This window comes from Camponotus vicinus, unplaced genomic scaffold (genome assembly GCF_025532165.1).
Source record: "Camponotus vicinus isolate PSW18456_S1 unplaced genomic scaffold, iyCamVici1.0 SCAF_7, whole genome shotgun sequence".
Lineage (NCBI taxonomy): Eukaryota > Metazoa > Arthropoda > Insecta > Hymenoptera > Formicidae > Camponotus > Camponotus vicinus.
The window spans coordinates 10,254,867-10,278,424 of record NW_028141979.1 but is presented as its reverse complement, the minus strand read 5'-3'; the positions used below and the strand labels follow the sequence as shown (position 1 = coordinate 10,278,424).

General features: G+C 25.3%; 1 protein-coding gene across 1 annotated transcript; it reads right to left on the bottom strand.

The window, feature by feature from the left end:
* Positions 1-6,970: 6,970 nt before the first annotated feature.
* Positions 6,971-15,834, bottom strand: LOC145974426 (aminopeptidase N-like). Its single transcript, XM_083104265.1, has 11 exons — positions 15,329-15,834; positions 14,737-15,216; positions 14,413-14,599; positions 13,909-14,062; positions 12,480-12,561; positions 11,280-11,641; positions 9,257-9,534; positions 7,913-8,109; positions 7,402-7,737; positions 7,242-7,311; positions 6,971-7,096 (listed from the first exon to the last, which is right to left on the bottom strand). The coding sequence occupies exons 1-11, from the start codon at positions 15,826-15,828 to the stop codon at positions 6,971-6,973; spliced, it is 2,772 nt and encodes a 923-aa protein (XP_082960391.1). The 5' UTR covers positions 15,829-15,834.
* Between the last annotated feature and the right edge of the window lie 7,724 nt (positions 15,835-23,558).

Here is a 23,558-nt window from a genome sequence, read left to right as displayed (position 1 = left end):
ACATGAAGGTTGTATCAGCAATTCTACATATTACAGCAAGAAATGAAAATTTCAAATATATTGTTAAAATTTCAATATACTTGTAATATCTTTTGTTATATCTTATATTATATATATGAGTTTTAATACATTTCATGATTATATTTAATTAAAACTTATGTCATATATGATATCTAATCTGATATATATAATATGATATATATATATATATATATATATATATATATATAAATGTAAATAATAATAAAACAATTCTGAGAATTTGGATATGTAAATAATTTTGTACTAATATAAAATGGTTTCTTTACAAACATGATATATGTACTAAAATATATATACTTGAAATTATATATATATAAATAAACAATAAAGATATAATTTTTTTATTCAATATTTACCACCTTGTTGTAAGTTGAAAATAATCCATTCATTTTTCTTAAAAAAGAGTTCGATTTTTGAACGCCATGGTGTTAACCAAAAATTCGTCCAAGTTACGTTAAAATCGAGTTTCGACTCTGTAGTATAAGTAACAGGTATATAATATTGTTTCTCATCTGATTTGTTGTAAAATTCTACTGATACGCTTGGAAGAGCAGTAACATAATTTCGCGTCACCTTCAACACGATAGTACACCTCTGCATAATCCATGAATCTATCGTGTCTTTTATATTTAAATCATACGTGGAGTTCAATTCAATCATGACAGATCTCATAACATTCCATAAATCACGAGAAGTTGTTGCTTCAGGATCATCTAATCTATAAGATTTAACATTATGATAATTTTAATACCATATTAAAATTGATAAATAAATAAAAAAAAGAAAATCATAATTTATAAAATTTATTATCGTATTTTAATGTATAATGTAACTCCTACAGAGATAGAAATTTATGAACTTAATATAATTGTATATATATATATATATATATATATATATATATATATAAAATCTACGAATCTATCGTGTATATATTACATATATACAATATATACAATTATTCATTATATACACGATAGATTCATGGATTTTATATGTTATAAAAATAGAAAAAAAAAAAATATATATATATATTATTTTTATAACATATACAAAAATAATAAAAACATACAAGATACATATATGTAATATATATTTTTAGTATATATTTTTAATAAAAATATTTTATTTATATTTTATTTATATATTTTTATTTAATATATAATAATGTATATTTATTAATAATTATGTTAGCATTCGTCGTGACTGAATAAATAATAAATTAATTTTTATATTACAAAGATTTTAGAGTGTTTATAATCTATGTTTGTAAAACTACATTCTCCAAATCATTCAATTTAAATTATTTGTTATTTAGAAAATATGAATATCTGTTATATATTTATAGAGAAAAAAGTTGAAATTCAATCTTAACAAAAATTTATAAATATAAAATAGCAGTATGAATTTAAGCTTTTAAATATCTATGTCATTTAAACATTAAAAAACTGGAAATATATTATTAAATTTATTTTATATTTTGATTTTTCTTCCTTCTTCTCTATGATGTATATTATTACATTACAATACATTATACTTACTGATTATCCAAATATTTCATGAATCCCTTTGAAAATATATGAAGTGGTAATGTTCGTATTAACATGCGCCATACAATGGATCCTATAACGTTTAAAAAAAAAAGAATTTAGTATATTTAAAATGACTTTACTGCAATGCGCAATAAAGGTTTGTGAATATATATGTAATTAATAAAATTAAATATATCACACCCAAAGTTTGTGTAATTAAATCTAAGTAAGCAGCTATAAAAGATTGATAAATACAATTCAACGAAAAAATTTGTAATAACAGTTAAATAGTGAATGATTAAAAATTTGTTAAAAATAATAAATTAGACAATTATAAGGAATCAGTTAATTTTATATTTTATTATGATTTTTTGAAATCTTAGATAAACAGGTATAGTTATAATTTAAAAGAAATTACACATTATAAAATTATCCAAAAATTATATAAAAATTTAATTTTAAAGTTAGATATTATTACGTTATTGCAAATATTATGAAAAAATATATTAAATTTTACAAATGAAGGGCCTTGCACGGTTCTTTCTACGGAAATTGAATTTCGAAGAAATTTGAATTTTGATTGAATTTCCTGAATATTGGAAATAAATAGTTAACGTGAAAACACAAAAAAAATTTAAAAAACGTCAAAATAAATGTGATAAGGTTGATGAAGTGGTTTCGTCACTACAAGTATTCAAATATCGAAATAAGGCGTTATTTCAATACTATTAAGGAAAAGTAAATAATATATTAAATAAAATAAATAATATATTAGAATTTCATACACAGTTGATCATTTATATTAATACATTTTACTAATTTATTTACATGGAAAAAATGTGTGTGAAGCAGTCATCGCCGCTGTCGTCGCCATAACATGCCATTTGATATTTGATAAAATATAATTAGTTAAAAGTATAGTTATTATATAAGTTTCCCCTAAGTCTCCCTCTTCGAATGGAAGAGGGATACAAATTCCCTAATTGCTTTAAAAGACTAGTTTCTCAAAATAATTAAACACCTGTTTCATGATCTTTCGTAATTTTTGAACCGTTTCTGAAATATAGTATATGGGAAGTTTATGGACACCCTATATATACATTTATGTACATATTTTCCACGTAAATATAATATCTATTAATATGTATTAATAAAAGTAATCAACTGTGTGTGATTCTACTCAATAATACATTATTTATTTTCTCTCAGTAGTAATGAAATAACGTTTTATTTCGACATTTGAACGCTTGTAGCGAAGAAATGGCTCTATCAAACGATATCACGGTTAATGTGACATATAATTTGCCACAAACTATTTATTTCCAGAGTTTCTGCAAATTTCACCAAACTTCAAAATTCAATTTCCATAAGAATCGTACAGGGTCTTTTGTTTATAAATGACTTTTCTCATTTTCTATGAAATTAACATTAGAAATTTATAATTATTTAATTGTTTAATTATGCAGTGTTATATGCATACCTTTGATATGAGAAAGAGAAGACTGTATATAATTTTCAGGTTAGCTTATATCATATTCTAAAGTAGAATTTATAACAACATAAGTATTTAGATAGAGTAATTCATAACTTATCATAAATAATCAAAAAGAAAAAGTTTTTGGTACATATCAAAATTAGCTTATTTTATGCTATTGTTAAGAATAAAGTTTGTATGTGTGTTTGTGTAAATTTTTCTGCGATAATTTTCATACAAAAACATATACATATTTAGTTCTTATTAAATTTCTTTCACCGGATTTCTAGAAACTTTAGAGACTTGGAATCTTATAATTTCTTACATTTAAGAAATAAAACAGAATATTTGCACAAATATTTAACCATTATTTATATTGATAACTATTAATCATTTGACTGCGTATTCAAATAGCGTTAATAATAAAAATAACCTTGCCGATAATGTATGCTTGATAAAATATATCCTTCGTTTAAATATGTATGAGGCCATAAGTAAGCTGGTCTGAACAGATTTCTAATACATTTTTGTACCATCCCACGTGCAATTAAGCGCGCAATTATCGTTTTGAATGCGACAGGATCTAATTCTTCATTATAAGTGATATCTGCTTCTCTAAAAATAATTATACAAATATGTATGCAAAATTTTGGATATTAATATAATTTCTTATGTAAATGGATTACAATATAATATGTAATTAAAATAATTTTTGAAATATACCTATATTTTTAACTATATATATTACCGATAAAAAATGAAACCCAAAGTCTGTTCCATATCATTTTGTAAATCCGGGATTACGACATGATCCACTTTGCTCTCAAATGAAACAGAGGTCCGCGCAAGTCCTGTTTTCAAAATATTCCAATTACAAATGTATACTCTAGCGGAAGAAATAACAGTTTTCGCAAATTCCAGATGCGGTTCCGATTGTGGTCTGAACCATATGGATGAACGAATTGTTTCAACCGAGAGGATGATCTGATGAAAACCCGATACTAGAAATGCTACACTATCTATGGAGATCAAAGGAATCTTGTGAAAATACACATATGTCCACATCATAATATCGGACATAAATGTAGTTTCTATCGGCATATTTGACAAAGCTTTGTATTTTGTATGATGCAGTATGAAAATAACAAAAGTACTTCTTTATTCTGGCTTGTCCCAATATGGAAATATTTGCTGTTTTTTCGCTTGGATACCTGTTGCGATTAACCACCTGCCGTATTTTAATGATAAACATTAAATAATGAATAATTTTAGATAATTGTAAGCGTAGAATGCACAAATGTACAATTTGTTTTTAATATTTCATATATTCTTCTATTTACTCTATTTCTTCATCTTTGTTTATGTACGGAATTCCGAAAGAATCCCTTACGATATTAATTGAGATTTCATACTCTATATACAGATCGTACATTCCACGCAACAAGATATCACCGAAATCGAGCACGACAATATTGTTTTTAATAAAATTTCTTGAGTTTGTTTCATAAACCGTATCATTATTTTTCTTTAATGTCGATACTATTATACTCGTTGAATACGGTGCATAAAAACTTATGTATTGTTTTGCATAAATAATATTTAAAGTGATTTTGCATTTGCCACGGAGATAATTATTGAGTAACATTAGCTCTATGTTATATGTCGGAAATATATAATCTGATATATTGCTGGATTTGTTGTTTAATACACTGCGCACGATTTTCGATTCTTCATCGATATTTATTCCTTTGATTTTTGATTCTTCATCATGCATAGGAATCGCTATTCCCATATTGGTAATGTATATTATACTACTACATAATAATAGTTTTAAGAATGTCATGTTAAATTTCACTCGGATATCTATAAAAAATATTTCTTAATTAAAAACGAAAGTATTTACAAGGAGTATGCAATAAAATCGACTTTTGTGTGAAAAAAGGTACAAGAAAATTTACAAAACACTTTATAAGAAAATACGATTAATTTAAAAAGAAATTAAAATAATACAGTTTAATAAATAAAGGAATAATTAGAAAAGATAAATATAAAAATTATTAAAACGACATAGGAAATATTTTTTTCGGATTTGAATAATAGGAGACATGAAGGATGCATTTAGATAATTCCAGTAGGACAAGCACAATAAACATAACTCTTATTTATCTCAATTTAGCTATCTTTAAGATTTGTCCTAGTACAATTACACATATTTCAATGTATATATATATATATATATATATATATATATATATATATAATATAAGCATTAAAATGTATGAGAAATGAAGGTATATTCTCAACAACGCGATTTTACACATGATATGGACTATAGTTTACTAACATGTTATTTTCAAGATCAATCTGTTCCTTAAGCAAGAAATGTATTAAAAACATACAAACAATGAACGGTAATCAAATATCATCAAATATTTGAAATTTTGATAATGTAGCGGATTGTATCAAACATTTGAACAAAATTCTAAAAACAATTATGTTAATATTTTTATAACACAACTTTTTGAATAAAATGTTAATTTTTTATTATTTGTTGTTTATTCGTTCATTACACATTCAAATTAACATATCCTACTGGTCCTAGATATTCATTATAAAAAATATTTTAAAAACAAAACACAGGTAATATTATACGTTTTTAAGATAGATAATTTTATAGCTTAGATGATGAGATAATATTTTATATAGCTTAGACAATTTTATAGCAATAATATAAAATTAATTACACAATAATTTTATAATGTCAAAAAGAAGTTTAGCTTATAAATTTTACACTTTCTATATGTCAAAATGGTCGAAACATGGTATTACAGTACAAACGTAAATGTCTTCATTTCTATTAACTGTAATGTATGCAAAAGATAAAAATAATATTTACAATAAAATGATTTAGTCGATTTGAAAATTAAAGAAAATCTTTTATAAAATAGAAAGTCTTTTATAAAATAAAAGCGTTACCTGTTACTCCACACAATTTTGTATGCACATTTAAAGAAAGAAAGATAAATATTTTATTATATATTTAATACCTTACCCTACTAGTTGAATTAGCTAGGTTTAATATCAGATTTACCACCAAAAGCATTCAATCGCCAACTTATCGCTTCAAGAGACTATCATGAACTGATGGCTCTGTCGGCATACCTGACAGTATATAGAATGTACGTAGTGTTATATAAATAACGTCTTAATTATACATAGCATAGGATATCTTACATATTGACAGAAGTCAATAAGTATAAACTTGTTTATGTTTTTTATTCCATTTTCGTATGAAGCTTTTATTTATAAAGACAATTTTTCTAAGAAACTATTCGCGAGAGAAAATTAATTGAAGAATTATAATCGCGCTTATACTTGCATGTATTGGCCGATCTTTTTTAATTATTGTCTCGAAATATTACGTGGTGGTTTTCAAAATGATATGAGATTTTTTAGTTCAGTTTAGCGATATTTACTTATGGTTTTACTTTGTTGCGAGATACTGGAAACAGCCTGTATATGTATGTATCTGTGTAAAATAAACACATGTAAATATATAATCAACATCTGTGTATTAAATTTACAGAATAATACAGAAAAGTAATACAATATAATATGTAATATAATATAATATTAAAAATATCAATACATAATATTCATAATATGAATTATATTGTAATGTAATATAATAATTTTATACAATATTATACAATATAATATTTTTATACAATATTATACAATACAATATTTTTAATATTATATTGTGCAATTATATATTATATTGATTAAATACAATTAAACAATTATTAATTCCTATATGACATTAGTGAATAATTAATTATAAACATTTATAAATATTATTACAATCATTTATGCTGTATTTTTAATTTCTAAACAGTAAATATCTTAAAGATTTCGTTATTCAATTGTTAAATAAAGATCGAAAATAATTTATCTGTTTTTCGATCTCCGACCAGCGTGTTTTTATCTTGTATTCAATATTGTGAATGACTGAATTTTTCAAATCCTTTTTCACAAATTTCTTTATCTAAAATGGATATTTTAAATAATTATTATCAATAAATGATTTCGTATTTAATAATTGCACTGTCACAAATACAGAGTATCATTATGAACAGAATTATAGAAAAATATTATATAAAATATAGAAATTTGATTTATTTAAAATTTACCTCATCCAACTGTTCCTTAGAATACGCACTGTTAATTATAACAATTAATGTCGCAATATTATTGACTCTCCTATCAAGAATAAAACAATGTTATAACTAATTCGTACAATAAAATCTTCACATCAATGTGTAGTATATCTTTATTAAATAATATCGTCACCTGTGTCTTATTGTTTCGTAATTACTTAATAAACTTGTAAGCATGTACTTAGTATTCCTCTCAAGAACAGAAAGGAAAATATTAGCAGTTAAGGCATAAGCTCGCTCTATCGATGAAAATTCAATATAAGATACATTATACCAAGATTTATATAAAATGTCAGATATTTTTGTTTCTAAATAATGGATTATAATTTTAGAACTTTTACTATAAGCCAAACATTCTAATATTTTATCATTTCCTTTCATGTAATCATTAAAAACTTTATTCCATGTATCACGATCTGCCGTTTTCAAACCATTGCAATATGTCCACCTCTTCCATCCAGGCAAAAGTCTACAGAAGACAGTCCAGAAAAGAAATAAAAATCTTCTAATCGAAATTGTGTTAATAGTTTCTTTAGTATTTTATAAATAATTTTTTGATATAAGTGATAACTAATTTCTCAAACATATGCAGAATATAAAAAAATAATCCTAGAAAAAGAATAGAATATTATGAAAAGAAGTACTTGTTTTCTTTAGGATTTGCTAGATGCCATTTCAAATGACGCTTAGACTTTTCTTTGCAAGGATTTTCATTTATAATACACTCCCACTTTGCGAGTTCTTGATTTAAGCATTTAGCATGATCGCTGATGTGACTTTCGTCATACAGATTCCAATAATTAGATCTAAAGTTCTGCATAAAATCAAACCTTAGCACTCCCTAAAATTTAATAACTATCATTATATTTAGTTAATTCATTATTTACAGGAACAGATATAATGTACGCGCAAATAAACGTTTGTACTAAATAATTTTCTTTCATATTTCTTTAATATTTATGTGACTTCGTAGCATCAATATCATAATAATTAGATTTACCAATTTCTTATTTGTGTGTGAATAATTGTGTATATTACCATCTAAATAGGTATGGATTTTATATCATTTAATGAATTTTTAACACATATATCCATATATAAAGTGTTTCATAAAATTGTGCTAATGTTCGTGAGTGGGTAGAACGCAATATACTGAACAGAAAGATTCTTTACCATTCTACAATTTTCGTAATAATTATTGAAATATTAATTAAAAATGTGAATAAGCGTGCGTTTCGCGAGACTATATCGTAGGATATGCGCGATAGATGTGCCAGCGGCGAATGTCGCATAGCAATGAAAAAACAAGAGTCGAGGCACGCGCGATCAAGCTTTACGAGACACTTTGTACATATATTTTAATCTGTGCGTATTGATGTATCGATTGATGTATCGATGTTGATATATGATTTTTATATCAATTTTCTTTATAAAGCAAGCATTTACAAGTGGATTATTATACATATATTAAATTATTATGTGTTGTATAATGTAAAAAGATTATCTTAATATTATATAAATCAATTTCTCTGCAAAATGTTTGTATATTTTTAACATCGTAAACATTCGAATACTACGAAAAAAAATTAATATAAGAAAGATAATTGTGTTATATACTGTGTTTTATAATTTCCTAAAACTAATTAAATATTAATTACACAATTGAGCAACAATTATCATGTAAATACTAATGTATTATTATTATAGAAAAATAACTTGATGAAATATTTAAAATTTATGTGATTGTATTAAATATAAAAAATATATAACAAATATGTAACATAAGCGCCTTTTAAATTTGAATTTCTGAATTTTGGTACAAAAAGAATTAAATAATAATGTATAATTAATTTTTTTTGTTTAACTCACTACATATATCTATTTTTAAAAGAATTCATTATTATGATATGAAATCGTATTATAAAATAGATAATTGATGTAATGGATAATTATTTTATAAAAAAATGTAATTATATCTATATATATACCTTAAATTCAGGATAAAAATTTAAGAATGGAAAGATGTTCGACAAAAATTCAAATGCTTTGAGCATAGGATACCATGCTATATAATCTCTTTCCTGTGCCAAATAAGAAGCAAGTTCCCAAAATACGGAGAATTCAAGTTTCTTCTCTATCGCAAAATGAAAAGCATCATTGATGATTTGCGCTCGATTGAGAACATGTATATTACTATATTTTTGAGAATTTAAGTATTGTGCAATTTTTCGCCAATTCGCAATATCATAATTGACGCGATAGTATCCTGTTATAAAATAAATTACTTTTGTTGATTATTAAGTACTTTAAAATTATATATATTAATTATAAACATATTTCGTGATGTTAAAAATATTACGAAGTTAAATATATTATTATAATTAGAGATGTTTGCATCTTCCGTTTTTATTATGTAACATGAAGGCTGTATCAGCAATTCTACATATTACAGCAAGAAATGAAAATTTCAAATATATTGTTAAAATTTCAATATTCTTGCAATATCTTTTGTTATATCTTATATTATGTATATGAAATTTAATACATCTTATGATTATTTTTAATTAAAATTGATATCATATATGATATATATGATATATTACATATATATACGTATATATATATATATATATATATATATATATATATAATATGTATATATATATATGTAAATATATGTATATGAATACCTGTTACAAACTTCTAGGGTATGTAGAGGGTTCAAAGTAAACTAACTTTTAATAAGGAACTTATGTCCGGAAACGCACCGTTTGCGAAATACAGACGAACTGTTGGTATTAGGAAGATTAGTATTAGGAATAATTTTCATAATTTCTTTATTTATTTACATTACACGACAAAAATGTTTAGCAATGTCAAAACAAATGGCTACAATAATTGCTCATAATGACAACGAGAAATCCAAATGACGTCTAACATTTTGGAAAGAGTGTACCATGCTTCGCAGGTGCAAAGCTTGCATCGAAGTTGGTGGTCGTCATTATGAGCAATTATTGTAGTCATCTGTTTTGACATTGCTAAACATTTTTCTAGTGTAATGTAACCAAATAAAGTTATTATGAGAATTATTCTTATTACTGAACATACCAACAGTTCCAGTCTGCAGCTCGCAAACGGTGTGTTTTCGGAAATGAGTTTCTTATTAAAAGTTGATTTACTTTAAACCCTCTGCATACCCTACAAGTTTGTAACAGATATTCATTAACACCCTGTGTTTATATACAGGGTGTTTGGAAATTCAATCGACAAATTTTCAGAGATTGTCGGGGGCACCATAAGAATCATTTTTTGCAAATGAACCTGGGGTCGGAAACGTGTCATTACATCGCTTACGGCATACGGAGTGTTCGAAAGAGTTTCGGGACCTCGAAATATCACAAAAAATAGAAGTTTTACAAAAAATTGTTTGTTTTTTTGTTTTTTTTTCTTGCCTTCATCGGCTGGATCAGTCACCGTTCTTGTCATGGTTGGCTAGATCATCTTCCAATCTGGGAATCGAATTTGTGTTTGGATCTCTTGCCTTCGCGGGCGAGACATCTTACCATGAAAAGCTCGATAACTTCGAAACGGCTTACTTAAAGTTGGTAAAATTAGTGCTTTGAAAAGGTCTCGAGAAGGGCTACAAGAATATGCAATAAAAAGTGGAGGGTTCCATTTTAAAAATTCAAGGTGGCCTTGTCGTGACCTTGGCGACGCCATCCAAGGTCAAACACATGGCGCCAGTAAATAGACCTTTTTACACCCTCCAACTTTTGTTTGAAACAATATTTTGTAAAACTTCTATTTTTTGTGATATTTCGAGGTCCCGACTCTTTCGAACACTCCGTATGCCGTAGCGATGTAATGACACGTTTCCGATCCCAGGTTCATTTGCAAAAAATGATTCTTATGGTGCCCCCGACAATCTCTGAAAATTTGGCGATTGAATTTCCGAACACCCTGTATATATAAATAAACCATAAAGATATAAATTTTTTATTCAATATTTACCAGCTTGTTGTAAGTTGAAAATAATCCATTCATTTTTCTCAAAATAGAGTACGATTTCTGAACGCCATGGTGTTAACCAAAAATTCGTCCAAGTTACTTTAAAATCGAGTTTCGACTCTGTAGTATAAGTAACAGGTATATAATATTGTTTCTCATCTGATTTGTTGTAAAATTCTACTGTTACGCTTAGAAGAGTAGGAGCATAATCTTGCGTCACCTTCAACACGATAGTACACCTCTGCATAATCCACGAATCTATCATGTCATTTATATTTAAATCATACGTGGAATTGAATTCAATCATGACAGATCTAATGGCATTCCATAAATCATGAGAAGTTGTTGCTCCAGGATCATCTAATCTATAAGATTTAACATTATGATAATTTTAATACTATATTAAAATTGATAAATAAATAACAAAGAAGAAAATCATAATTTATAAAATTTATTATCATATTTTAATCTATAATGTAACTCCTACAGAGATAGAAATTTATGAACTTAATATAATTGTATATATATATACATATATATACATATATATATATATATATATATATATATATATATATATAAAATCTACGAATCTATCGTGTATATAATACATAATATACAATATATACAATTATCGATTATATACACGATAGATTCATGGATTTTATGTTATAAAAATAAAAAAAATATATATATATTATTTTTATAACATATAAAAAAATAATAAAAACATATATACATATATGTAATATATATATTTTTTAGTATACATTTTTAATAAAAATATTTTAATTATATTTTATGTATATATTTTTATTTAATATATATTAATATATATTTATTAATAATTATGTTAGCATTCGTCGTGACTGAAAGAATAATAAATTAATTTTTATATTACAAATATTTTAGAGTGTTTATATTCTATGTTTGTAAAACTACATTCTCCAAATCATTCAATTTAAATTATTTGATATTTAGAAAATATGAATATCTATTATATATTTATTAAGAAAAAAGTTGAAATTCAATCTTATCAAAAATTCATAAATATAAAATAGCAGTATAAATTTAAGCTTTTAAATATCTATGTCTTTTAAACATTAAAAAACTGTTAATGTATTATTAAATCTATTATCCTTTGATTTTTCTTTCCTTTTCCTCTATGATGTATATTATTACATTACAATACATTATACTTACTGATTACCCAAATATTTCATGAATCCCTTTGAAAATATATGAAGTGGTAATGTTCGTATTAACATGCGCCATATAATGGATCCTATAATGTTTGAAAGAGAAAGAATTTAGTATATTTAAAATGTCTTTACTGCAATGCGCAATAAAGGTTTGTGAATATGTATGTAATTATTAAAATTAAATATATCACACCCAAAGTTTGTGTAATTAAATCTAAGTAAGCAGCTATAAAAGATTGATAAATACAATTCAACGAAAAAATTTGTAATAACAGATAAATAGTGAATGATTAAAAATTTGTTAATAATAATAAATTAGACAATTATAAGGAATCAGTTAATTTTATATTTCAATATGATTTTTTGAAATCTTAGATAAATATGTATAGTTATAATTTAAAAAAAATTACACATAAAATTATCCAAAAATTATATAAAAATTTAATTTTAAAGTTAGATATTATTACGTTATTGCAAATATTATGAAAAAATATATTAAATTTTACAAATGAAGGGCCTTGCACGGTTCTTTCTACGGAAATTGAATTTCAAAGAAATTTGAATTTTGATTGAATTTCCTGAATTTTGGAAATAAATAGTTTAAGTGAAAACACAATAAAAATTTAAAAAATGTCATAATAAATGTGATAAGGTTGATGAAGTGGTTTCGTCACTACAAGTATTCAAATATCGATATAAGGCGTTATTTCAATACTATTAAGGAAAAGTAAATAATATATTAAACAAAATAAATAATATATTAGAATGTCATACACAGTTGATCATTTATATTAATACATTTTACTAATTTATTAACATGGAAAAAATGTGTGTGTAGCAGCATCGCCGCTGTCGTCGCCATAACATGCTATTTGATATTTGATAAAATATAATTAGTTGAAAGTATAGTTATTATATAAGTTTCCCCTAAGTCTCCCCCTTCGAATGGAAGAGGGATACAACTTCCCTAATTGCTTTAAAAGACTAGCCTCTCAAAATAATTAAACACCTGTTTCATGATTTTTCGTAATTTTTGAACCGTTTCTGAAGTATAGTATATGGGAAGTTTATGGACACCCTGTATATATATTTATGTACATATTTTCCACGTAAATATAATATCTATGTATTAATAAAAGTAATCAACTGTGTGTGATTCTACTCAATAATACATTATTTATTTCGACATTTGAACGCTTGTAGCGACGAAATGGCTCTATCAAACGATATCGCGGTTAATGTGACTTTTGATTTGCCACAAACTATTTATTTTCAGAGTTTCTGCAAATTTCACCAAACTTCAAAATTCAATTTCCATAAGAATCGTACAGGGTCTTTTGTTTATAAATGACTTTTCTCATTTTCTATGAAATTAACATTAGAAATTTATAATTATTTAATTGTTTAATTATGCAGTGTTATACGCATACCTTTGATATGAGAAAGAGAAGACTGTATATAATTTTCAGGATAGCTTATATTATATTCTAAAGTAGAATTTATAACAACATAAGTATTTAGATAGAGTAATTCATGTTGAACTTGAACTACAAACAAATCCATCATTCGGGAATTTGGCAGAGCCTAAAATCAATTCGATATAATCATAACTTATCATAAATAATCAAAAAGAAAAAATTTTTGGTACTTATCAAAATTAGCTTATTATATGCTATTGTTAAGAATAAAGTTTGTATGTGTGTTTGTGTGTGTAAATTATTCTGCGATAATTTTCATACAAAGACATATACATATTTAGTTCTCATTAAATTTCTTTCACCGGATTTCTAGAAACTTTAGATACTTGGAATCTTATAATTTCTTACATTTAAGAAATAAAACAGAATATTTGCACAAATATTTAACAATTATTTATATTGCTAAACCATTAATCATTTGACTGCGTATTCAAATAGCGTTAGTAATAAAATAACCTTGCCGATAATGTATGCTTGATAAAATATATTAAATCCTTCGTTTAAACATGTATGAGGCCATAAGTAAGTTGGTCTGAACAGATTTCTAATATATTTTTGTACCATCCCACGTGAAATTAAGCGCGCAATTATCGTCTTGTATGCGACAGGATCTAATTCTTCATTATAAGTGATATCTGCTTCTCTAAAAATAATTATACATACTAATGTGTATGAAAAATTTTGGATATTAATATAATTTCTTATGTAAATGGATTACAATATAATATGTAATTAAAATAGTTTTTAAAATATACCTATATTTTCAACTATATATATTACCGATAAAAAATGAAACCCAAAGTCTGTTCCATATCATTTTGTAAATCCGGGATTACGACATGATCCACTTTGCTCTCAAATGAAACAGAGGTCCGCGCAAGTTCTCTCCTCCAAATATTCCAATTACGAATGTATACACTAGCGGAAGAAATAACAGTTTTCGCAAATTCTAGATGCGGTTCCGATTGTGGTCTGAACCATATGGATGAACGAATTGTTTTATTATCCGAGAGGATGATCTGATGAAAACCCGATACTAGAAATGCTACACTATCTATGGAGATCAAAGGAGTCTTGTGAAAATATGTCCACATCATAATATCAGACATAAATATAGTAGTTTCTGTCGGCATATTTGACAAAGCTTTGTATTTTGAATGATGCAGTATGAAAATATCAAAAGTACTTCTTAATTCTGGCTTGTCCCAATATGGAAATATTTGCTGTTTTTTCGCTTTGATACCTGTTGCGATTAACCACCTGCCGTATTTTAATGATAAACATTAAATAATGAATAATATTAGATAATTGTAAGCGTAGAATGCACAAATGTATAATTTGTTTTTGATATTTCATATATTCTTTTACTTACTCTATTTCTTCATCTTTGTTTATGTACGGAATTCCGAAAGATTCCCTTACGATATTAATTGAGATTTCATACTCTATATACAGATCGTATATTCCATGCAACGAGACATCACCGAAATCGAGCACGACAATATTGTTTTTAATAAAATTTCTTGAGATTGCTTCATAAACCGTATCATTAATATTCGTTAATGTCGATACTATTATCCTCGCTGAATCCGGTGCATAAAAACTTATGTATTGTTTTGCATAAGAAATATATAAAGTGATTATGCATTCGCTATGGAGATAATTATTGTGTAACGTTAACTGTATGTTATAATGTATCGGAAGTATATTATCTGATATATTGCTTGATTTGTTATTTAATACACTGCGCACGATTTTCGATTCTTCATCGATTCCTTTGATTTTTGATTCTTCACCATCCATAGGACTCGCTATTGTCACTATGGCAAGGTATATTATACTATTACTTAATAATAGTTTTAAGAATGTCATGTTGAATTTCACTCGGATATCTATAAAAAGAACGTTTCTTCATTAAGAAAAAAAGTATTTGCAAAGAGTATGAAATAAAATCAATTTCTGTGTGAAAAAAGGTACAAGAAAATTTACAAAACACTTTATAAGAAAATACGATTAATTTAAAAAGAAATTAAAATAATACAGTTTAATAAATAAAGGAATGATTAGAGAAGATAAATATAAAAATTATTAAAACGACATATAAAATATGTTTTTCGAATTTGAATATTAGGAGACATGAAGGATGTATTTAGATAATTCCAGTAGGACAAGCACAATAAACATAACTCTTATTTATCTCAATTTAGCTATCTTTAAGATTTCTCCTAGTGCAATTATATATTTCAATGTATATATATACATATATATATATATATATATAATATAAGCATTAAAATGTATGGGAAATGAAGGTATATTCTGAACAACGCGATTTTATACATGATATGGACTATATGTATACTAACATGTTATTTTCAAGATCAATCTGTTCCTTAAGTAAGAAATGTATTAAAGACATACAAACACTGAACGGAAATCAAATATCATCAAATATTTGAAATTTTGATAATGTAGCGGATTGTATCAAACATTCGAACAAAATTCTAAAAACAATTATGTTAATATTTTTATAACACATCTTTTTGAATAAAATGTTAATTTTTTATTATTTGTTGTTTATTCGTTCGTTACACATTCAAATTAACATATCCTACTGGCTCTAGATATTCATTATAAAAAATATTTTAAAAACATAACACAGGTAATATTATACGTTTTTAAGATAGATAATTTTATAGCTTAGATAATGAGATATTATTTTATATAGCTTAGATAATTTTCTAGCAATAATATAAAATTAATTACACAATAATTTTATAATGTCAAAATGAAATTTAGCTTATAAATTTTACACTTTCTATATGTCAAAATGGTCGAAACATGTTATTACAGCTTTTCAATCGTAAATGTCTTCATTTCTATTAACTGTAATGTATGAAAAAGATAAAATTAATATTTACAATAAAATGAGTTAGTCGATTTGAAAATTAAAGAAAATCTTTTATAAAATAGAAAGTCTTTTATAAAATAAAAGCGTTACCTGTTATTCCACACAATTTTGTATGCACATTTAAAGAAAGAAAGATAAATATTTTATTATACATTTAATGCCTTACCCTACTAGTTGAAATAGCTAGGTTTAATATCAGATTTACCACCAAAAGCATTCAATCGCGAACTTATCGCTTCAAAAGACTATCATGAACTGATGGCTCTGTCGGCATACCTGACAGTATATAGAATGTACGTAGTGTTATATAAATAACGTCTTGATTATACGTAGCATAGGATATCTTACATATTGACAGAAGTCAATAAGTATAAACTTGTTTATGTTTTTTATTCCATTTTCGTATGAAGCTTTTATTTATAAAGACAATTTTTCTAAGAAAATATTCGCGAGAGAGAATTAATTGAAGAATTATAATCGCGCTTATACTTGCATGTATTGGCCGATCTTTTTTAATTAATGTCTCGAAATATTACGTGGTGGTTTTCAAAATGATATGAGATTTTTTAGTTCAGTTTAGCGATATTTATTTTACTTTGTTGCGAGATACTGGAAACACCCTGTATATGTATGTATCTGTGTAAAATAAACACATGTAAATATATATCAACATCTGTGTATTAAATTTACAGAATAATACAGAAAATATAATATGTAATATAACATAATATTAAAAATATTAATACATAATATTCATAATATGAATTATATTGTAATGTAATATAATAATTTTATACAATATTATACAATATAATATTTTAATACTATATTATGCAGTACAATATTTTTAATATTATATTGTACAATTAATATTATATTGATAAAATACAATTAAACAATTATTAATTTTTATATGACATTAGTGAATAATTAGGTATATACATTTATAAATATTATCACAATCATTTATTCTATAATTTTAATTTTTAAATAGTTAATGTCTTAGAAATCTAATTATTCAATTGTTGAATAAGGATCGAAAATATTTTGTCTGTTTTTCTACTTCCGACCAGCGTGTTCCCATCTTCTGTTCAATATCGGTAATTGAAATGATTGAACTTTTGAGCCCTTTTTTTTACAAATTCCTTTATCTAAAATGGATTACTTTAATAATTATTATCAATAAATAATTTCGTATTTAATAATTGTACTGTCACACATACAGAGTATCATTATGAACAGAACTATAGAAAAATGTTATATAAAATATAGAAATCTGATTCATTTAAAATTTACCTCATCCAACTGTTCCTTAGAATACGCATTGTTAATTATAACAATTAATGTCACAATCTCATTGACTCACCTATCAAGAATAAAACAATATTATAACTAATTCGTACAATAAATCTTCACATCTATGTGTAGCATATCTTTATTAAATAATATCGTCACCTGTGTATTATTGTTTCGTAATTACTTAATAAACTTGTAAGCATGTACTTAGTATTCCTCTCAAGAACAGAAAGGAAAATATTAACAGTTAAGGCATAAGCTCGCTTTATCCATTCAAATTGAATATCAGATACATTATACCAAGAATTAAATATAATATCTGATATTTCTGTTTCTAAATAATTCATTATAATTTCAGAATTTTTACTATAAGCCAAACATTCTATATAATATTTTATCATTTCCTTTCATGTAATCATTAAAAACTTTATTCCATGTATCACGATCTGCCGTTTTCAGACCATTGCAATATGTCCACCTCTTCCATCCAGGCAAAAGTCTACAGAAGACAGTCCAGAAGAGAAATAAAAATCTTCTAATCGAAATTGTGTTAATAGTTTCTTTAGTATTTTATAAATAATTTTTTTTTTATATAAGTGATAACTAATTTCTCAAACATATGTAGAATATAAAAAATATCCTTATAATAAAATCGAATATTTTTAATATTATGAAAAGAATTACTTGTTTTTTTCAGGATTTTCTAGGTGCCATTTCAAATGAGTCCTAGATTTTACTTCGCAACGATTTTCATTTATAATACATTCCCACTTTGCGAGTTCTTGTTTTAAACATTTAGTATGATCGTCGATGTGACTTTTGTTAAACAGATTCCAGTTACTAAATCTAAGTTTCTGCTTAAAATCAAACTTTAGCACTCCCTAAAATTTAATAACTATCATTATATTTAGTTTATTCATTATTTACAAGAACAGATATAATGTACGCGCAAATAAACGTTTTTACTAAATAATTTTCTTTCATATTTCTTTAATATTTATGTGACTTCGTAGCATCAATATCATAATAAGTAGATTTATCAATTTCCTATTTGTGTGAATAATTGTGTATATATTTTATCATCTAAATAGGTATGGATTTTATATCAATTAATGAATTTTTAACACACCTATCGATATATAAAGTGTTTCATAAAATTGTGCTAACGTTCGTGAGTGGGTAGAACGCAATTAACTAAACAGAAAGATTCTTTACCATTCTACAATTTTCGTAATAATTATTGAAATATTAATTAAAAATGTAAATAAGCGCGCGTTTCATGAGACTGTATCGTAGGATATGCGCGATAGGTGTGCCAGCGGCGAATAGCAATGTCGCATAGCAAAGAAAAAACAAGAGTCGAGGCACGCGCGATCAAGCTTTGCGAGACACTTTATATATATATTTTAGTCTGTGCATATTGATGTATCGATTGATGTATCGATTTTGATATATGAATTTTATTATCTTAATTATTATTTTCTTAATTTAAATCTGTGCTGTATCAAATATAGATTTTAAGTGTTTTAAACTTTAAATATCAATTTCTTTTATAAAACAAGCATTTACAAGTGGATTATTATATATTAAATTATTATGTATTGTATAATGTAAAAAAATTATCTTAAAATTATATAAGTCAATTTCTCTGCGAAATGTTTGTATATTTCTAACATCGTAAACATTCGAATACTACGAAAGAAAATTAATATAAGAAAGATAATTGTGTTATATACTGTGTTCTATAATTTCCTAAAACTAATTAAATATTAATTACACAATTGATCAACAATTATCATGTAAATACTAATGTATTATTATTATAGAAAAATAACTTGATGAAATATTTAAAATTTATGTGATTGTATTAAATATATAAAATATATAACAAATATGTAACATAAGCGCCTTTTGAATTTAAATTTCTGAATTTTGGTAAAAAAAAAATTAAATAATAATGTATAATTAACTTTTTCTGTTTAACTCACTATATATATCTATTTTTAAAAGAATTCATTATTATGATATGAAATCGTTGTATTATAAAATAGATAATTGATGTAATGGATAATTTTTTTATAAAAAAATATAATTATATCTATATATATACCTTAAATTCAGGATAAAAATTTAAGAATGAAAAGATTTTCGACAAAAATTCAAATGCTTTGAGCATAGGATACCATGCTATATAATCTCTTTCCTGTGCCAAATAAGAAGCAAGTTTCCAAAATACGGAGAATTCAAGTTTCTTCTCTATCGCAAAATGAAAAGCATCATTGATGATTTGCGCTCGATTGAGAACATGTATATTACCATATTTTTCAGAATTTAAGTATTGTGCAATTTTTCGCCAGTTCGCAATATCATAACTGACGCGATAGTATCCTGTTATAAAATAAATTACTTTTGTCGATTATTAAATACTTTGAAATGATATATATTAATTAAACATATTTCGAGATGTTAAAGATATTTCGATATTAAATATATTATTATTATTAGAGAAGTTTGCATCTTCCGTTTCTTATTATTTAACATGAAGGCTGTATCAGTAATTCTATATATGACAGCAAGAAATGAAAATTTCAAATATATTGTTAAAATTTCAATATTCTTGCAATATCTTTTGTTATATCTTATATTATATACAGGGTGTCCTAGACCACCCGTACACCCCTTTTCTTTCAAAAACTAAGCATTTTAGAGAAAAACGTTTTCGACAAAAATTGTATGGTTTTGAGGGGAACATAAGATGTTGTCATTGGTTTGACCTTGGATGGCATCGTTAAGGTGAGGTCAAGGACACCTTTAATTTCTTAAATGGAACCACCTATTTTTTATTGCATATTTTTATAGCTTATGTCAAGAGCTTTCCAAAACACTATAATAAAGTATTTTTTCATGAAGTACTTTTCGAGTTATAAGGCTTGAAATAATTTCTTAATTTTACATAAACCATAAAATATCTAGTAAAATATTCATTTTTCGATTATCTTACCTTAATACTTTTATGTACAAAATAATGAGAGGAATCGATTGGTGTAAAGAAATCACATAATTGTTTCGAAAAAAAAAATGTAATTGTTAATTGCAAATTAAATTTTTTTTTTCGAAACAATTTTGTGTTTTCTTTACACCAGAAAGAGTGTACCAGAACATGCTTCGCAGGCTGCAATGCTTGCATCGAAGTTGGTGGTCGTCATTATGAGCAATTATTGTAGTCATCTGTTTTGACATTACTAAACATTTTTGTAGTGTAATCAAATAAAGTTATTATGAGAATTATTCTTAATACTGAATATACCAACAGTTCCAGTCTGCAACTCACAAACGGTGTGTTTTTGGAAATGAGTTCCTTATTAAAAGTTGATTTATTTTAAACCCTCTGCATACCCTACAAGTTTGTAACAGATATTCATTAACACCATGTGTCTATATATATATATACAGGGTGTAACTGAAAAAGCGTCCACGGAGCAAATAGCGTTATTTCTGATTAAAAATCGAGTCGAAAAGTCCTGAACCATTTTTTTCTATAATGCTGGATAAAGCGGTAATTATTGAGTAAATTTACGCCAATAAGCACCGACCTTTAGCCTCATTGTCGAAATTTTCTTTAAGGAAACGCTTTTGACGGAAGAAATATGATTTTTAATGCAAATTAAAGTTTTTCACATTATTACGACGCATAAGAATATTGCACGATAGCGGCATAACATAGCGCTGAAACGGCGGAGCGCTCACGCACACTACCAGGCGCGCGGCTCATTGACGTGCGCCTGTCTAAAGGTCGGTGCTTATTTACTCAATAATTACAGCTTTATTAAGCATTATAGAAAAAAATATTTCGGGACTTTTCGACTCGATTTTTAATCAGGAATAACGCTATTTGCTCCGTGGGCGATTTTTCAGTTACACCCTGTACACACACACACACACACACACACACACACACACACACACACACACACACACACACACACATGTACGCGCGCGCGCGCGCGTATGTATGTATAATAATTGAACAATTCTGACAATTTGGATATGCAATTTAGTGCAAACAAAAAATGTGGCTTCGACTACAATATCATAATTATACAAATATATGTATTTTCATATTGAAATATATGTATACTTGAAATTATATACGATATAATTGTATTCTTGAATATATATACTTGAAATTATATACAATATAATTGTAAATTTATTATATAATAATTAGGCAATAGAGATGTAGATTTATTATTTAGTATTTACCAGTTTGTTGTAAATTGAAAATAATCCATTGATTATTCTCAAAAAAGTAAAATTCAATTTTTGAATGCCGTGGTGTTAACAAACTATTTGTCCAAGTTATGGTAAAATTGGGATTCGACTCCGTAGCATAAGTAAGAGGTATATAATATTGTTTTTCATCTAATTTGTTGTAAAATTGTACCGATACAGTTACATGATAAGTAGAGTAATCTCGCGTCACCTCCAACACGGAAGGATACCTCTGCAATCCACGAATTTATCATATCTTTTATATTAAAATCATACTTAAAATTCCATTCAATCATCTTAGATCTCATAGCGTTCCATAAATGATCGGCAGTTGTTGCTTCAGGCATACTAAGTCTATAAGATTTAACATCATAATAATTTTAACACTATACTAAAAATGATAAATTAATAATAAGAAAAAAGATCATAATTTACACATAACTTATTTTCGTATTTTAATCTATAATGTAACTTCTACAGAGATAGAAATTTATGAACTTTAATATAATTGTGTATATATATATATATATATATATATATATATATATATATTCTTATTAATATATATTAATATATATTTATTAGTAATTATGTCAGAATTTGTCGTGACTGAACAAATAATAATTTTAATTTTTATATTACAAAGATTTTAGAGTGTTTATATTCTATGTTTGTAAAACTACATTCTCCAAATCATTCAATTTAAATTATTTGTTATTTTGAAAATATGAATATCTATTATATATTTATTAAGAAAAAAGTTGAAATTCAATCTTAACAAAAATTCATAAACGTGAAATAGCAATATAAATTTAAGCTTTTAAATATCTATGTCTTTTAAACATTAAAAAACTGGAAATTTATTATTAAATCTATTTTATACTTTGATTTTTCTTCCTTTTCCTCTATGATGTATATTATTACATTACAATACATTATACTTACTGATTATCCAAATATTTGATGAATCCCTTTGAAAATATATGAAGTGGTAATGTTCGTTCTAACATGCGCCATATAATGGATCCTATAATGTTTGAAAGAAAAGGATTTTAGTATATTTAAAATGTCTTTACTGCAATGCGCAATAAAGGTTTGTGAATATATATGTAATTAATAAAAT